This window comes from Crocuta crocuta, unplaced genomic scaffold (genome assembly GCF_008692635.1).
Source record: "Crocuta crocuta isolate KB4526 unplaced genomic scaffold, BGI_CrCroc_1.0 scaffold348, whole genome shotgun sequence".
Taxonomy (NCBI): domain Eukaryota; kingdom Metazoa; phylum Chordata; class Mammalia; order Carnivora; family Hyaenidae; genus Crocuta; species Crocuta crocuta.
The window spans coordinates 941,788-958,754 of NW_027529573.1; the positions used below are offsets into that span (position 1 = coordinate 941,788).

General features: G+C 40.3%; 1 protein-coding gene across 6 annotated transcripts in view; it reads right to left on the bottom strand.

The window, feature by feature from the left end:
- The window catches only part of DEPDC5 (DEP domain containing 5, GATOR1 subcomplex subunit), a 134,885-nt gene extending 119,989 nt beyond the window's left edge, over positions 1 to 14,896 (bottom strand). For 4 of the 6 annotated variants that reach the window (XM_077761543.1, XM_077761542.1, XM_077761540.1 and 1 more), the window contains exons 1-7: positions 14,778 to 14,895; positions 13,963 to 14,080; positions 11,255 to 11,342; positions 10,409 to 10,455; positions 8,563 to 8,648; positions 7,769 to 7,852; positions 6,405 to 6,454 (exon numbers count right to left, since the gene is read on the bottom strand). In XM_077761543.1, the coding sequence (XP_077617669.1) occupies positions 6,405 to 6,454; positions 7,769 to 7,852; positions 8,563 to 8,648; positions 10,409 to 10,455; positions 11,255 to 11,342; positions 13,963 to 14,020 (413 nt within the window). In that variant the 5' untranslated portion in view covers positions 14,021 to 14,080; positions 14,778 to 14,895. Of the gene's footprint in view, positions 1 to 6,404; positions 6,455 to 7,768; positions 7,853 to 8,562; positions 8,649 to 10,408; positions 10,456 to 11,254; positions 11,343 to 13,962; positions 14,081 to 14,777 lie in introns of all 6 variants that reach the window. The other 2 variants (XM_077761539.1, XM_077761538.1) reach the window with 1 other exon arrangement.
- Positions 14,897 to 16,967: the final 2,071 nt, after the last annotated feature.

Below are 16,967 nucleotides of genomic sequence, written 5' to 3' on the forward strand. Positions count from 1 at the left end.
AGACGACGACAACCAGTCAGGAGGCATGTAGGGTCAGGGTTCACATTCAGTGGAGCCCATTCTGCTGAAAACTTTTCATGGCGACTTGGTATTACATTTTGGGGGCTTAAAATGTCTTTTCCTCTGCAACTTTTTAAGGGCATAAAATGGACAGCACAGTTCAAAGAGCATGGCCTTCTGAAGGGACCAGCCTTGAGAGGAACTAGTCACAATTCTAAGAGTTGCTTAACTAGCTGAATGGCCATGGGGAAATAACTCCGTAAGGCCCAGTATCCTTATCTTAAAAAAGGAGATAATGACATCTACTTTATAGAACTGTTCTGAGAACCAGATAATGTGGGGAAACTGTTCAGGACAGTGCTAGGCTAGGAGGTGCTCAAGTAAGTACTAGAGGTTATTTGTAGTAGCTATACCAATGGTAAATATTAACACAAAATGCTATTCTGGAAAGGAAGTGATAGCTGTTATCTGACTACCTTGCAATCATCCCTCAACCAACCACTCAAGCCCTTCTCTTCTACCAAACCCAATGCAATCTACTGACTGGCCCTACGCAACCAGTCCTCATAAAAAAAGAAGAAAAGATAAAATCAAAGCAAGGAAAATGCTATGTACCACGAGTCACAGCTCAGCCTACCTGAGAAACACTGGACAAATCAGTCAACTTTGCTGGCTCTCCCTCCCATCTGTAAAATGAAGAAAGTTGGACCAGGCCTATGGTTTTTAAAATATGCTTCCCAGGGGCACCTGGGTGGATCAGTCAGTTAAGTGTCCAAGTTAGACTCCGGTCATGATCTCCCAGTTTGTGGGTTTGAGCCCCACATCAGGCTCCTTGCAACCTGCTTGGGATTCTCTCTTTCCCTCTCTCTCTATCCCTCCCCAACTCGTGCTTTCTCTTTCTCTCAAAATAAATAAATTAAAAAAAAAAACCCACTAAAATATGCTTCCCAGCTCTGCTTTCACCAACAGGGATGTTTCCTGGTATTCCTCTGCCCAATGTGTCTGTGAGTGGACAAGCAGCAAGCCTTATCTAAGAAGGCACTTATGTTTCTTTAACAGAAGGCAGGCTTCAATGTTCCCAAGATCTCTGAGTTCTATTAGCAAGAAGTACTCTACATACAGGCTACTAAATATTAGATTAACCAGACCTCTAAACACATTGTTACTGCTCTAACTCACCAACTTCTGCTAGTATGTATAGACAAAGTAGTGTTACAAAATTTGGGCTTAGATTCCTGCAACTCCACTCCCTGCAGAAGTCAAGCCACAATCTTTCTGAGGCAATTTTTAAAAAATCAGTAAACACGGTTAATAACCTTGTCTCATCCATCTTCTACAGCTCTTGGGAAGACCCAATGAGATACTATAAATGAGAGGACTTGGTAACTATGAAACAGTTATCATTCCAGTAGAAATGGTTTTTTATAAAACAAAGACAGAAAAAATGCAATCGTGACCTTTGCTCCTAAACCTAAAATCTGCCCTTACCAAACAGGAATTGAGGTTGGCCCTGAGGTAGGTTCTCTTCACTTTTCTGCTGGTTCAAGGGAAGAACCACTGCCACTGACAGATGCAAATGTAAAATCCATATCCCTCAGGACAAAAGCCAAGAGTGCACATGGCTTCCTACAAGAGAAGCAGAATGGCACATGGCCAACCTCCAGAATGGTAAAGGTGCACTAGTTGTTAATTATGAAGGAGCTTAGACAAGCCACTTCCTCTCCCTTTTCTATCAATTGAGCTATTGGGGGTCAGTGATTGCCACTATCCTTTACAACGAAATGTCATCATTCTGGGACTATAAACTTAAAATAAATGCAAAGTATGGTCACTGTAGTGTCATCTGCATAGCACACCTTTGAACAACCTAAATGTCCTGCAATGGCAGACCAGTTAGGTAAATTATGGTGTCTCCAGACAACACAGTATCATGGAACAATTAAAACAATATTTACAAGCAGTTTTAACTTGACCAAAAGTGTTTATATGCTTTTAAGTGGAAAAAAAGGATACAAAATAGTATTCATACTATCACCATCAAAGTAAAAATACATGCGTGTGTATGTATATATGAAAATAAAACAGGGGGAATCTGGCCAGCTCAGTTGGTAGAGCATATGACTCCTGATCTTCGAGTTTTGAGTTCAAGCCCCACAACAGGCACAGAGATCACTTAAAAAAAAATTTGGGGGGTGGTACCTGGGCAGCTCAGTCGGTTAGGTATCCAACTTCAGCTCAGGTCAGGATCTCACAGCTGGTGAGTATAAACCCCATGTTTGGTTCTGTGCTGACAGCTCAGAGCCTGGAGCCTGCTTCAGATTTTGTGTCTCCCTCCCTCACTGCCCTCCCCCCACTCATGCTCTGTCTCTCAAAAATAAACCTTTAAAACATTTTTAATGTTTTAAAAATTTATTTGTTTTAAGAGAGTGAGCAAGCAGGGGAGGGGCAGAGAGAGGGAGAGAGAGAGAATCCCAAGCAAGCTCTGTGCCAAGAGTCAGATGCTCAAATGATTGGGCCACCAAGATACCCCTAAAAACCTTTTTTTTTTTAAAAAGAAAATATTAAATGATCACACCAAAATTTAATAGTGGTTATCTGTATATAGTAGGCTTATATACCACTGTAAGTTTTCTTCTTTATACTCTCTGTATTACTCAAATTTTCTAGAATAAATTTTTTAAATTATGAAAATGGTTTTGCACTGTTTAAAATTTTATATAAAATCATGTATACTATATGTTCTCAAGCCAAAAATGGAAAAAGGAAAACAAAATATTTTGATAGAACTGTATCAAAATGTTAACAGTGGTTGATTCTGAATAGTAATATTGTTTCTTTTTCCTGCTTCTTTATTTTTCAAATTGTCTACAATGAGCAAGTATTATATATAAAAATATTTAGCATATGGCTGGTATATAGCATATGATGAACACGTGGTACTTAATAATATTAATTCTATAATTAGGAAAGGCATTCTAAAAGAATGGCCATCATAGAATTAGACTCAAATCAAAGATCCCAGAAAATTATCCACAGTACAGCAGATCCAACACAGAAACACCCAAACTGGATGTTCCAAGGGGCTTTAACTGTGACTCTACACACAAGTCTGTCTGCTTCTGGACAGCTAGGAAGTAAAGGCCTGAAATTATTCAATGTTGCTTCCTTTGGAGTGTGAGTCATGGAAAAAAGTTTTTCTTAAGTGAAAAAAGAAACTTCAGGTAGTCAGCAGTCCCAAAAACTCTATATGGAAAAATGAACTTTGTTCACAATGAGACCAAGTAGACTAAGTTTCTAAGTTCCATATTTTAAAAAAGCAAAATGCTAATTGTTAGGAAATAGTACAATACTTTTCTTTTAAAACTTAACTTTTAAAAAAATACCGATAGGATTTATTTTTAAAAGTTTTTAAAATTTTTAATATTTTTATTTATTATTGAGAGACAAAGAGAACTGGAGCATGAGCATAGGAGGGGCAGAGAGAGAGGGAGACACAGAATCTAAAGGAGGCTCCAGGCTCTGAGCTGTCAGCACAAAGCCCAACTCGGGGCTCGAACTCACAAACCACAAGATCATGACCTGAGCCAAAGTCAGACACTTAAACAACTGAGCAACCCAGGTGCCCCTATTTTTAACATTTTAAAGAATACACATGGGAAATTTAGTCAAGAAAATCAAAATGTTTACCTCTGAAGGAAAAATGACATTTCAAAGGCAGGGTCTCAAGGAATTGAACTGTCTCATATGTCCTTAAGTATTTACTCAATTACCAGGTGAAAAGAGTAAGTTACAGAAAAATTCTCTAATAATTATGACTTTATATAAATAATGACTATCTTTTCTTGTATGAGGTCCCAAAGCATCTTCCTTTTTTTTTTTTTTTAAATTTGCACACCTCCATGTAAGAAAAGAAAGTGACTTTTGATTCATTGTAGGAAAACTATAAATAAATCTTCTGGAGAAATGGTAGAAGATTTTCTGGTTTACATTTAACCATGAATGAGCAAAATATTAGGACAGAACTTTAAAAGTCTAAACCTGACATTATGCTATAGGTTTTCATTTGTATATCTGGTACCATATGCATTAAGGGCACTTGCGCAGAAAAACAAATGTAAAAATGAATGGCATCTGAGTGGGTTTCTAAACCAGGTCTCAGCTAATGATAGCCTGCAGACCAAATTCAGCCCATCTCCTATTTCTGTATGGCCCACAGCTAAGAATGGATTTTATATTTTTAAATGCTAAACAAAACAAAAACTAAGAATTTGGGACAGAGACCTGAGACCCATGTTGCCTGAAGCGTACAATCTCTACTCTTTGGTCCTTCAGAGAAAAAGATTCTAAACCAAACACTTCATTTTGGAGAGGAGTAGGCTCAAGAGTCTCCCTGACCTGCCCAACATCACCCTGCTAATCACTGGCAGTGCTGGAGTAGATTACAGCTTTCCTGACTCTTGGCCCACCACCTCAGAGACACTAGCTTGTATTGGAAAGCCTGAATCTAGGTTGCATTTCTTGTTTTGCTCAAGGCTTAGTCACTTCATGGGCTGCGCTTTAAAATCTTTGGTTAAGATTTTTCAAGGAATCTTGACCCTTCAACATTTAAAAAAATTTTTTCTAGTGTTTACTTATTTTTGAAAGAGACAAAGCGCAAGTGGGGAAGAGGCAAAGAGAAAGGGAGATATAGAACCCAAGGCAGGCTCGGGGCGCCTGGGTGGCTTAGTCGGTTAAGCGTCCGACTTTCGCTTAGGTCATGATCTCGCGGTTCGTGGGTTCGAGCCCCGTGTCGGGCTCTGTGCTGACTGCCAGCTCAGAGCCTGAAGCCTGTTTCAGTCTGTGACTCCCTCTCTCTCTGACCCTCCCCTGCTCACGCTGTCTCTCTCTCTCTCCTTGAAATAAATAAAAAACATTAAAAAAAAAAAAAGAAGGCAGGCTCTAGGCTCTAAGCTGTTAGCACAGAGTCAGATGCGGGGCTCGAACTCACGAATCACCAGATCATGACCTGAGAGCCAAAGTTGGACACTTAATCAACTGAGCCAACCAGGTGTCCCTTGACCCCCCAACTTTTAAAACATCCCAATCTGGGGAGAAAATCATCTTTCCTTTAGGATCAGTAATTCAGATTAATCAAATAGCCCTAGTTGATGAAGAAAAGTTTTTTGCAAAAAGGATTCTGGCTAACAAAGGTAGTAGAAATGACTGAAGTAGAAAAATCACCAGGGCACCTGGGTGACTCAGTCAGTTAAACATTTGACTTGGGCTCCAGTCATGATCTCTCAGTTCATGAGTTCAAGCCCCAGATTGAGCTCTCTGCTGTCAGTGCAGAGCCTGCTTGGAATCCTCTGTACCTCCCTCTCTCTGCCCCTCTCCCACTTGTGCTCGTGTGCTCTCTCCCTCTGTCTCAAAAATAAAGAAACATTTAAAAAAAAGAAAAGGAAAGAAAATTACCATCTTGCAACAATCATAAATGAGTGAAACCATTAGAAGAAAAGTTGATGGGGAACTTCATAATGGAGGACCAGACTACATCACCAGAACCCACTGGTCAATTCTAGTTTCTACTCAATTTTAATTTCATTAAAAGTGAGTCAGCCAGATGTAAATATGCTTCTGTCATACATAATGAATTTCAGGAAAGAGGCCATTTTTTTTCTAAGGAGAAGGATTTGCTCTTCATTATACACCATTTTGCACTGTTTGAAGGCTTTACTCTGTGGACATTGTGCTCTTTGAATGAAAAGGGCTTTCAAAGGGGCGCCTGGGTGGCTCAGTCAATTGAGCACCCAACTTTGGCTCAGGCCATGATCTCACGGTTTGTGGGTCCGAGCCCTATCTCCGAGTGAAGCCCTGGAGCCTGCTTCAGATTCTGTTATCTCCCTCTCTCTCTCTAACCATCCCCAGCTCATGCTCCCTCCCTCCCTCAGAAATAAATAAAACATTTAAAAAAAAAGGGGGGGGGGCTTTCAAAAAAGCCCTTTTTTGCTCTTCTCCACAAACTGAAATTTAGGGACAATTTTAACAAATCAAGAGTCATGCACTATGGTTAAAAAAGGCAGCAAATTAGGAACTACTGTTGTATCTCCAAATATGTTTCTTAATCTGTAAATGAGAAAGTCTGATTAAATACCTTCATCTAGGGCTTTTTTTAGTTCTAAAATTATGAGTCTATGCCTCCTTTGTTACAGAATACCATGTGACTTCAGAAACTTCCACTCATCTTAAAACTACTATAGTGTATTTTGGGGGTTTTTTGTTTGAGCAACAACAATCTAACCTTTTAAGCTTTGTGTATTTTATTATTTGGACATCCACCTTCCTCAAATGCTGTATGCAGCCCAGTTACTACACTAGATCCTACTTCCATTTACTAGCTGGTAAGTCAAGAGTGATGTAATATCTACCTGATGCCAGCAAATTCCACCTTCTGAGTGATATAGGCACATGTGCTGACCTAAGGGAAGACAGACAGAAAGAGAGAGACTATGAGATTCAACAACACATCAAGGCCATAAAAGGTCACAAAGAAAGTCTCCTGTCTTTCTAATTTCTTCTAATAACGCAAGGTTTAATTAATGTGGGAGTAATAAGATTTACCCTTTAGGCAAACCTGCTAGGGCAGGTATAACAGTAGGTTCTTAAGAGTGTGGCAAGTATAGACAATAGTAAAGACCAGGTGGGAAAATAAATGCCTAGCTTCACTGATACATTTATCTTCACATACGTTTGCATACGTATCTACATTTACATACATACTCATTTAATTACAGAACATTGGTTTCTCATTTCAGCTCTCAATTTATAGAACGGAACTCTCTCCCGTCCAATAAAAAATGAGCAAACATATGTTTTTCTGAAAATATACACTGTATGAAAACTCAACCTACAATGTGTTGCTTCATAATACTCAAAATGTCCAACAATTATGTGGAAACTAATTTGACAATAAACTATTTGTAAAAAAAAAAAAAAAAATGTCCAACAAGAATTTTCAGTGCCAGTTCACAATAAACTGATCATTTTAAGCGGGAAATGTTAATTCAAAATAACAAAATCAGGAAAACGGGAGCAGGGGAAGGCAAAAAAAAAAAAAAAAAAGCAGTCTAACCCAGAAGCGACAAAATCTGGGTTCTAGCTTGGTGTCGACCACCGATTAGTTTTTTTGGCTTGGTAATCACTTATCTTCTCAATTTGTTTTTTGGGGTACCTGGGTAGCTTAGTCGGTTGAGCATCCGACTTCAACTCAGGTCATGATCTCGCAGTCTGTGGATTCGAGCCCTGCATTGGGCTCTGTGCTGATAGCTAGCTCAGAGCCTGGAGCCTCTTTCAGACTCCTTGTCTCCCTCTCTCTCTCTGACCCTCCCCTGCCCATGCTGTCTGTCTGTCTCTCTCTCTCTCTCAGAAATAAGTAAAATGTTTTAAAAAAATCAATTTTTTTCATATATAAACTAAAAGTAATAAATACCTGTCCACAGGGAGGTGATTTGAACATTTGAAAGCTACAGTTCCATTCAAATGTAAAATAATATTATAATTTCCCATTTGAACAAAAAAAGTGGAGTAAAAATCTATAAACAAGCAAATCAAAGCTCAAAAAAACTACAAAAATAAAATGGAAGAAGATACACAAAGAATCTACAATAATGGTCTGTGATGCTGGAACTGGAAAGGATTTTATACTCTTCTCTCCACTCTATGAGGAATATGGATTATTAATACAATGGGGAAAGTAACAGACTTTTTTTTTTTTTTTATAAAAACATCTTACCAAACTTTTCTTTAATCGCCACATATCCCCTCGGCCGATATATTGATCCTTAAAGGTTAATTCCACTAGGTCAAGGGTCACATCCTAAAAGGGATAATCAAATACATCTCTTTGCATTACTCTGCCACACTTTATAGCCTTAAGATAATGCACACTTAGCATGAAGGATCCTTTTAGCAAAAAAAGAAAACTACTAGAAGACTATCCAATAACAGAAACCTGACAAACAGAATTTCATCTTGCCAGGAAATGCTTTTGAGCACAGATGAGAAGTCTACAACAGATGCTACAGCAGCTGTATCGTAATTAAGTGCAAAGAGTACCAAAGTAATAATTCTGTTTAGTCTTGACTCTGGCACATAAAGAGGCCACTGAGCTCTGTGCTTCATTTCCCGAGACACTGTCAATAGTATCTTATACACACTGATTTTTACCTATTATAACATTTCTCATTTCAGAAAAAAGAGAATACATAGATAAATTATAGTATTTCAATAGAAAACTTTACATTTAGCTTCACAAGCACACATATACACGTATACACGTATATATATGTATATATGTATACACATACATGTGTATATGTACAGAATCTTTTAGGACAAGTGGTAAAAAAAAGGTGAGGACTTTAAATGCAACCTACATAATACCTATAATCTAAGTGACCTAAATACGACCACATATTTAATAGTCCAACACTATACTTAAGCAACTTATTATTTCCTTAGAGACTTAACCTTTAGGAATGGTATTAATTATTCCCAAAGGATATCAAGTCCAGAATCTAAACGTACCTTAGGGTCTACAACATTCACATAAACATCTTGATAAGGTCTTAGACGGAACACCTGAGTCACGGTCTGGTCCACACTAATAGTTTCTGAAACAGAAGAAATTTGGATCAGATAACAGAAAAAGCAGCTATTCTAATCTATAAATACTTATTCAACAAGCAACACAAATGATCCTTGGCCATGGGCAAGAAACATTCTCTGCCTTCTAGCATTTTAAAGTTTTGAATTCCCTGCTTTTTAGGTGAGACAAGTAGGTAAAATAAGACCTGAGCCTCAAGCAATTAAAAACCAAGAGAGACAGAGGGGCACCTGGGTGAGTTTAAAGTGGCTGCCTTTGGCTCAGGTCATGATCTCATGGTTCGTAGGATCAAGCCCTATGTCCGGCTCTGTGCTGACAGCTCAGAGCCTGGAGCCTGCCTCAGATTGTGTCTCCTCTCTCTGCCTCTCCCCAACTCACTCTGTCTCTCTCAAAAAAAATTTAAAAATTTTTAAAAATGAGACAGACAGAAATGGAGACAGAGAGAGGAAAAATTACAAATTTAAGAAGCAACATCAAAAAGTTCAAAGAACTGCTGAGACACCTAGGTTGCTCAGTTGGTTAAGGGTCCAATTTGGTTAAGGGTCCACTTTTGGCTCAGGTCATGATCTTGCACTTTGTGAGTTTGAGCCTGGCATGGGACTCTGTGCTGACAGCTCAGAGTCTGAAGCCTGCTTCAGATTCTGGGTCTTCATTGCTCTCTGCCCCTCCCCCTCTTGCGTGTGCTCTCTCATGCTCTTTCTCTCACTCCCTCAAAAATATTTTTAAAAAGTTCAGAGAACTAAAAAGTCAGAAGAGGAAGGAGATCATTTCTCATTTGGAATTAAAGTAGAGAGTTAAGAGAGAAACAAACTTTTCAATGAGCCCATATATCTGGTAAATAAGAAACATAACAGGTGATGGGGTGGCAAGGATAAGGAAGAAACTATTAGGATTCGGATTTTATGAAATCGTTCCCTATCGTATTATGAAAGTAGTGGACTTCACAAACCTTCAGAACAAATTAGAATTTATTTTTTTTAGGTACTATTTAAGGAATTACCTTATTTGCTATCAATTAACATTTTGGTTCCTTGATCCCCATGGTATGGTCTTTAGATGAAAAAAGAAAGGATCAGATTCAGAATGAGGAACTAGAATGGCTACTCTGGCTCCTCCACTTACTGACTTCAGACAAGCTAATTCACTTCACTGAGACTAAGTTCCCTCACTCAATCAAGATCGCGTGGTAAGACAAAAAGAAAGAGACGTTACAAAAAGCATTCAGTACAGTGCCTTGCATTGTGATAGGTAATCATCAATGTTTCTTTATCCTGCCTCATCCAGAGTAGACACTTCACAAACATCTTGTAAAAAAATATTTAGGAAAGCATGCTTTGTCAACAATGGTTTATTTGGTTTTTTTTTTTTGAGTTAAGCATAAAGCTTCATCTATGCAGGTTAACTTTCCCCCTGACAATAAAGATGGCTTCTTGGGGTGCCTGGCTGGCTCAGTATGTAGAACATGCAACTCTTGATCTTGGGATTGTGAGTTTGAGCCCTGAGTTGGATATAGAGATTACTTAAATAAATAAATAAATAAACCCTTAAAGAAAAAAAAAAGAAGATGGTTTCTTCAGTGTCCTCAAGATGCCGACAAATGAGATTCCTTGGTAGTTTCGACATCTGACAAATTTTTTAGGGGAACACAATTTGAGAAGGAAAGAGGTACACTACCCACATTCCTTAAGATTATGAAGAGACATTTCTTACAGTTTCTGGAACAGTTTCTCTAAGTGCAAAAATCTTAAAGAGAGATGGAATTCTTACCTTTCTGTAAATCTTCCTTTAGTGATTTGACCTGCAAAAGCAGAGGGCTGGAGAAAAAAGCAACAAAGAGATGGGATGCTGTAAGCGGTAATTAACCAGCTTTCTTCACCCCCCAACAAAAGGCAAACAGATCCCTCTGGACATATTGTAACCTGCAGCACAACAAGGGGAAAAAGTTCTCTTAGAAACAAAGAAACTCTGTATTTACATTCAAGGAAATAAATGCTACACAATTTTTCAGAGTTCTCATTTCAGCTTTATTTTTTATTTTTATTTTTTTCTAAATTTATTTCTAGGAGAGAGAGAGAGAGAGACAGCGTGAGCAGGGGAGGGTCAGAGAGAGAGGGAGTCACAGACTGAAACAGGCTCCAGGCTCTGAGCTGGCAGTCAGCACAGAGCCCGATGTGGGGCTCGAACCCACGAACCGCGAGATCATGACCTAAGCGAAAGTCGGACGCTTAACCGACTAAGCCACCCAGGCGCCCCATCATTTCAGCTTTAAGAAGAAAGAATAACTATTTTAAAAAAAAGATCATCGGTTTATCAAATCCTAGAGGACAGGAGCATTTTCAAGCCCCTTAAATAAAATATTCAGAAACATCAGACTGTGGGGCGCCTGGGTGGCTCAGTCGGTTGCGCATCTGACTTTGGCTCGTGGGTTCAAGCCCCGCATCGGGCTCTGTGCTGACAGCTAGCTCAGAGCCTGGAGCCTGCTTCAGATTCTGTATCTCCCTCTCTCTCTGACCCTCCCCTGCTCAAGCTGTCTCTCTCGCAGAAATAAATAAAAAACATTAAAAAAAAATCAGACTGCCCAGTTAGTTCCCTTGATCCTAATGAGACAGTTACCTGTATTCATCATTGGGGTGAGCAATCTCCACAATGTCTCCAAGCTTGATGTGAGGAAACACTCTGGGGTTCATGACTAGCTCATCATCTGAAAGAAAATTGGGCAATTTCAAATAGAAAAGAGACTCACGTGGTCAACAGGTTGTGGTATACATTCTAGGTTGCGATGTCATGACCTCATACAGGGACACAAAGCTAGTGAGTAGCTGGGTGGGTCAGCTTTCACGGACTTTTGTCTTCAGAGATCATGCTATTTCTACTACAGCCCCACTGATCCCAGGGAAAAAGTAGTCCTTGCTCTTTGGAAATTAAACCTCTGGAACAACATTACTCCCTTGAATTATCACATTTATCTGGCATACACCAAGATACAGCACAATAACTTATGTTTAGATAGTGTTCATATTAAACCTAACAAAAGTGAAGAAATGACCTAGGTGATAAAGGTGTAAGGGTAAACAGCTAAAAACAGCACAGCCAGGACTGACTACTAGTTCAAGGTTCCTTCTGCCTAAAGCCTACCACCTCTTATATGTCATTTAAAAAAAACAAAAACAAAAACAAGCCAAATAAAAATGCCCTAGATTTTGGAAGGCAGCATTTATCAGGTGAAAACTTTGGATACCAGTTCACATTAGGGTCCAATGAGACTCTTAAAATAGAGGGACGACATAATTTCATATGTTTATCTCTCCCACCGTCATTGGGGTGAGAACTCTCTTATATAACAATCTCAGAACCATAAAGATAGAGTGATTTTTTTTCTTGCTTAATTTTGAGGGAAAGATATGGTCTCTAATTATGCTAAAAACCATGACAAGTAAGTATATCTAAATTTCAAATATAATCAGAACCAACAAAAATTCAGCCTAGGATAGCAAAGCCCTGGGTTAATACCAAATTTTATTTAGTATATTGCTTCCAATGACAGTTTTATGCCAAATCCTCTGTGATGCCTTCCTCTAAATTCTATAGTCTGAGGGCACCTGGGTGGCTCAGTTGGTTAAGCGTCCAACTTCGGCTCAGGTCATGATCTCGCGGTTCTGGGTTCAAGCCCCGCATCAGGCTCTGTGCTAACTGCCAGCTCAGAGCCTGGAGCCTGCTTCTGATTCTGTCTGTCTGTCTGTCTCTCTCTTAGAAATTAAAAAAAAAAAAAAAATTAAAAAAATTTTTTAAATAAATTCTATATTCTGAATTAAACTCCCTGAAGACAAATTCCACTTTCATTTTTTTTTTCATATCTGTCCCATCAAGCTGAAAGCTCCTTAGTGACAAGGGACTTTGTCATATTCATAACCTTTATGTTTAGCACAGATATGCAGCTAATTTTGTTGGATGTGTTTTTATTCATAGTCCTACAGGAGACTGGGTATAGCACCCAGCTGTCTTTGTTTTACACATATAAAAACTTGTATACATTGTATATACACTGTATATACTGTATCTTTGCATCCTTCCCTCTGTCCAAAGTTATTTCTGTTGTCTACTCAAATCTATTTCACAAATGTTTAGGCACCATCTATCATCAGTAGACATTAATACAAAGCCTAGTATTAATAAAGGAGTGTCTTTTAGCAGAAACTGTGTTTTTTTAATACTTATTTATTTTTTAGAGAGAGAGTATGAGATGGGGAAGGGCAGAGAGAGGGAGAGAGAGAATCCCAAGCAGGCTCCATGTTGTCAGCACAGACCCAGAAATGGGGCTCAATCTCACGAATCATGAGATCACGACCTGAGCTGAAATCAACAGTCAGATGCTTAACCGACTTGAGGCACTCAGGTGCCCCCAAAATTGTGTTGCTTTAAATACAGCAATGCCTAGTATATACTGTTTTGGTAATTATGATGGTTATATTTAATGAATGGCACTGAGCATGGTACTCTGCTAAATACTTTACGTACATCATCTTACTCAATCTCCACAAACTTTATGAAATAGAAACTAGTGTTTTTCCTTTTGGACAGTCCTCGCCCTTAGGAGGCTTACACATACATAAGAGCAAATGCACAGTAAAACACAATTTTAAAATGACTTATTGTGTTATTAATTCCAATTTCTGAAACAAATAAGGTTGTAAGGACAGAAAATTATTCCTTTACAAAAAGAAAAAAATCGTATTACTAATTGCCATCTTTTCTGCAGATTTATAGACTCTAGGTGCTAAGAGAAACAGAGAAACTGTTCTAAAGTGCTTGAGGCTGTAAATAAGATAAACTAGGGGCTTGCCTGAGATCACAGGGAAAATTAGAGGCAGAATTGAAAAATCTCACACAATATGGTGCGTCCTGCCCCTTCTCACTATGCCTGGAAGCCAGGCAAAGGTTCATGCTTTGATCATACCTGTCTCATGCATATTTACTACTGCTCTCAATGAATGTAAGCTTTTCTTATCTGCCAAACCAGTGCAGACTAGGATTTTATAGAACATATACAATAAATATGTAATATAAAATACAAAAAAATGAATGGTAATAAACTGGCAACATTCACAATGCTCCTTAAAAGTCAGAACATAAGTGCTTTTAGAAGAGGCCTGTGCTCTCCCATGCTATTGCCTTCACTGCTACTATATTATACTTGCTGCTTCACTCAGTTAAGTCACCTCCAGCCTCTATTGTCACATGAGTTAGCATGTCAATTTCGAGGCATTGGACACACCAGAACCTCAGCCAACTTACACAACCCCCAAAGACAGATCAATACTGACCACTGCCCCCAAAGCCCTTCTTGTGAATGACGAGTTTGTAGACCTTTGTTGTTCTCATCTTGTACTGTTGTTTCCTTCAGTTGTTCCAAGCATGGGGGAGAGAAGTCATCATGCCTCCCTACCAATGAAACACAAAAAGGCAAAGATATCAGATTTTTCCTTGCAACTGCTCTTTGGTTTTAGGCCAGTGAATATACTGTTCAGATGAGAGGTAGCATCAACTCTCGGATGAAATCACTCCTCCAATTACAAGGAGGGTTGGAGACAAGAAAGAAAAGAAAACAAAACAACCAAAACCACAAAATCTGGGAACGAAGGGAAATTCGGGCCAGATTTAAGAAGATAACCCTAAAGGGAAGAGCACCCTAAAGGGAAAACTTGCAGTGAATTGGGCACTCACTACCTTGTCTCTATCCAAAACAATAACACCCAAATATTAAAGAGATCTTGAAAGAGGTTTACCGCACTCATTTTTAGATGAAGTAAGTGAGGGCCAGAGCAAGGGACTTGCCCAAGGTCATTCAGACACGGAGACACTCCCACCGTTCATCTTCCGCGGCCAATGTACTGGGCAAGGAGAGTATAAATAGAAGAAAGGCAGGAGTGTTTCTCCAAACGTCCATCTGTACAAACTCTCAGCGGCTCCTCCTCCCCAGCCTTCACTTCACAGCAGCGGCCACTGGAAGCTCAGAGAGGGGTGGAGACTTGTCTAAGATCACACAGCGGGTTGCGGAGTGGGGTCTGGACTCGAACCTCGGCCACGGCCCATTCCCTCAGGCTCCACAAACCCGGGCCCGGCAAATAGCCCCACTCACCCGCAGCTCCGGAGTCGCTTCAGGCCGGGACTCCGAGGCCCGGATCCTCCCGAGGTCCCCCGCGACTCCTCGGGACACCGCGCCTACGCCCCCACAACCCTTGCGGCTTCGGTGCCAGACCTCGAGGAGCCTGCCGGCCCGCCCCAGCCACAGAGAGCTCACCTGAGAACCCGCGCAGCTCTGGTGGCTCCGCCCAGGAGCCCCGCCCCCTTCCCGCCCACCCGCCTCGGGCCGCTCTGGCCGGGCCTCCTCCTCATCTCGGTGTCCGCGCCACTTCCCCATCCGGGGCTCGCGCCAGGGGCGGGGCGTCGCTTGCGGCCTCTAACTCCCGCTACCTCCTGCGTTTCCCTCTCTGTGGCCCGAAATCAGCCAACCTTAGAGAGAAAATCCTTTTAGACATTATGACTGACATAAATCCATGACAGGGAAAAACTTTTCCTCCCAGACATTATGACATAGATCCATGACAGTAACTTCGTTTCTGATTCAGTCCTTCAGTAGGGCAAACTTAGGCGAGTCTCCCGGGATCTATTAACAGTGTTAAAGGACACTTGCTTGGCTTCCCCGGGCTAGTGAGAAGCACAAAATAGTTTCCTGGAGATCTTTTGTAAAATGCAAAAGCTGAGCACTCGCGACCTAATGCGATGGACCCTCCTGGAAAGTATTCACTTTGTGTGCTCTTTTCAAATCCCTCCAAACCCTAAATGACGATCTCAGGCTCTCTGGTTGTTAATAGCTACCATAGCTTTCACAGACATCCTTACGAAATGGTCACATCCCTATTGGGTGGCTGATATTCTCAAAGACGGGTAAACAGGCAGGGGACACGAAACTCCTCGGAATGAAGCTCCTGACCCAATCAAGTCCAACTTGGCTCTGGAGGCTGAGCGTTTAACCAGCATCCTTGTCACACCCAAGAGTTCAGCCTGAGCCCCTGTCAAGACATCTTTCTGATCTCGAGGAGAAAATCAGAGCTGTGTGGGCTGCGCCTCAAACTCTCCAAGGGCTCCCGACAAGTTGCCAATTTCATCTACTTGACTTACGGTTTTTGGAAATTTTCTGAATGTTTAAAGAAAAAAGCATCACATACCACAAAGGAGACGGGAGCGGGGAGAGGAGGCTCTGGCAAGACAAGAGGTTCCCTAAACATCCTTATTTTACTTTAGGATTCAGAAGTTGAAGGACTATAAAATAGTAATTTTTTATATTAAATTAAAACGTGAAATCAAGTATACTGCAAGAGTTGCAAAACAACCTTTAAGAGATAAAATGCTAAATATAAATAACATTTTAATGTTGCTGATTCAGGGGACCCGCCCAGATCCCCCAGACTGTTTTATCTGCAGCAATGGCTGGTGAGTTCTTCCATCCCAGAGGGACTAATGAGATTCTCTCTCCCTGGCCTTCAAGGAAATGTTATTTCCATCTTCTGAGAGATATCCATGATTGGTGTTTTATCTTAGAAATGCAAATATTTCACTTTTTAATTTGGAAAAAGATTGTAAAAATCCTTGACACGTTTTGACCTTTTTAAAAACTGGGGCACCTGGGTGGCTCAGTGTGTTAAGCGGCTGACTTTGGCTCCGGTCATGATCTCGCAGTTCCTGAGTTTGAGCTGGCATTGGGCTCTATGTTAGCTGTGAGACTGAAGCCTGCTTCAGATTCTGTGTCCCCCTCTCTCTGCCCCTACCCTCCTGGCACTCTCTGTCTCTCTTTCAAAATAAATAAACATTAAAAAATTAAAAATACTAAAAAAATAAAAACTGTCAAAGTCTGGTCAAGGTTAGGGAAGGCTGGAGCAGTAGCTCCTGGACTAGGGATCTAGGCAGGAGATCCTTGGTTCTAAGATCACTGTGCTACAACCAGCTACACAATAACCTGTTTTTGGCAGTGTGGCTTTGCACCAGATCCTTTTCTTTTCTCAATTTTCTCCCTTGTCAGATGGGAATAAAAAGTGCATGTATTTCCTTGTTCACAAGGTGTTTGAGGGCCAAATGAAATGAGGGACATGTTACATTAGGCCTTTGAAATTAAAAGAATTTAAAATGCTATATATAAACATAGAGTATTATATTTAAAAAATTTTGGGGGGGTTGCTTGGGGGGTGAGAGACAGAGCACTAGTAGGGGAGGGGCAGAGAGGGAAGAGGACTCAGAATTCCCAAGCAGGCTCCAGGCTCCGAACTGTCAG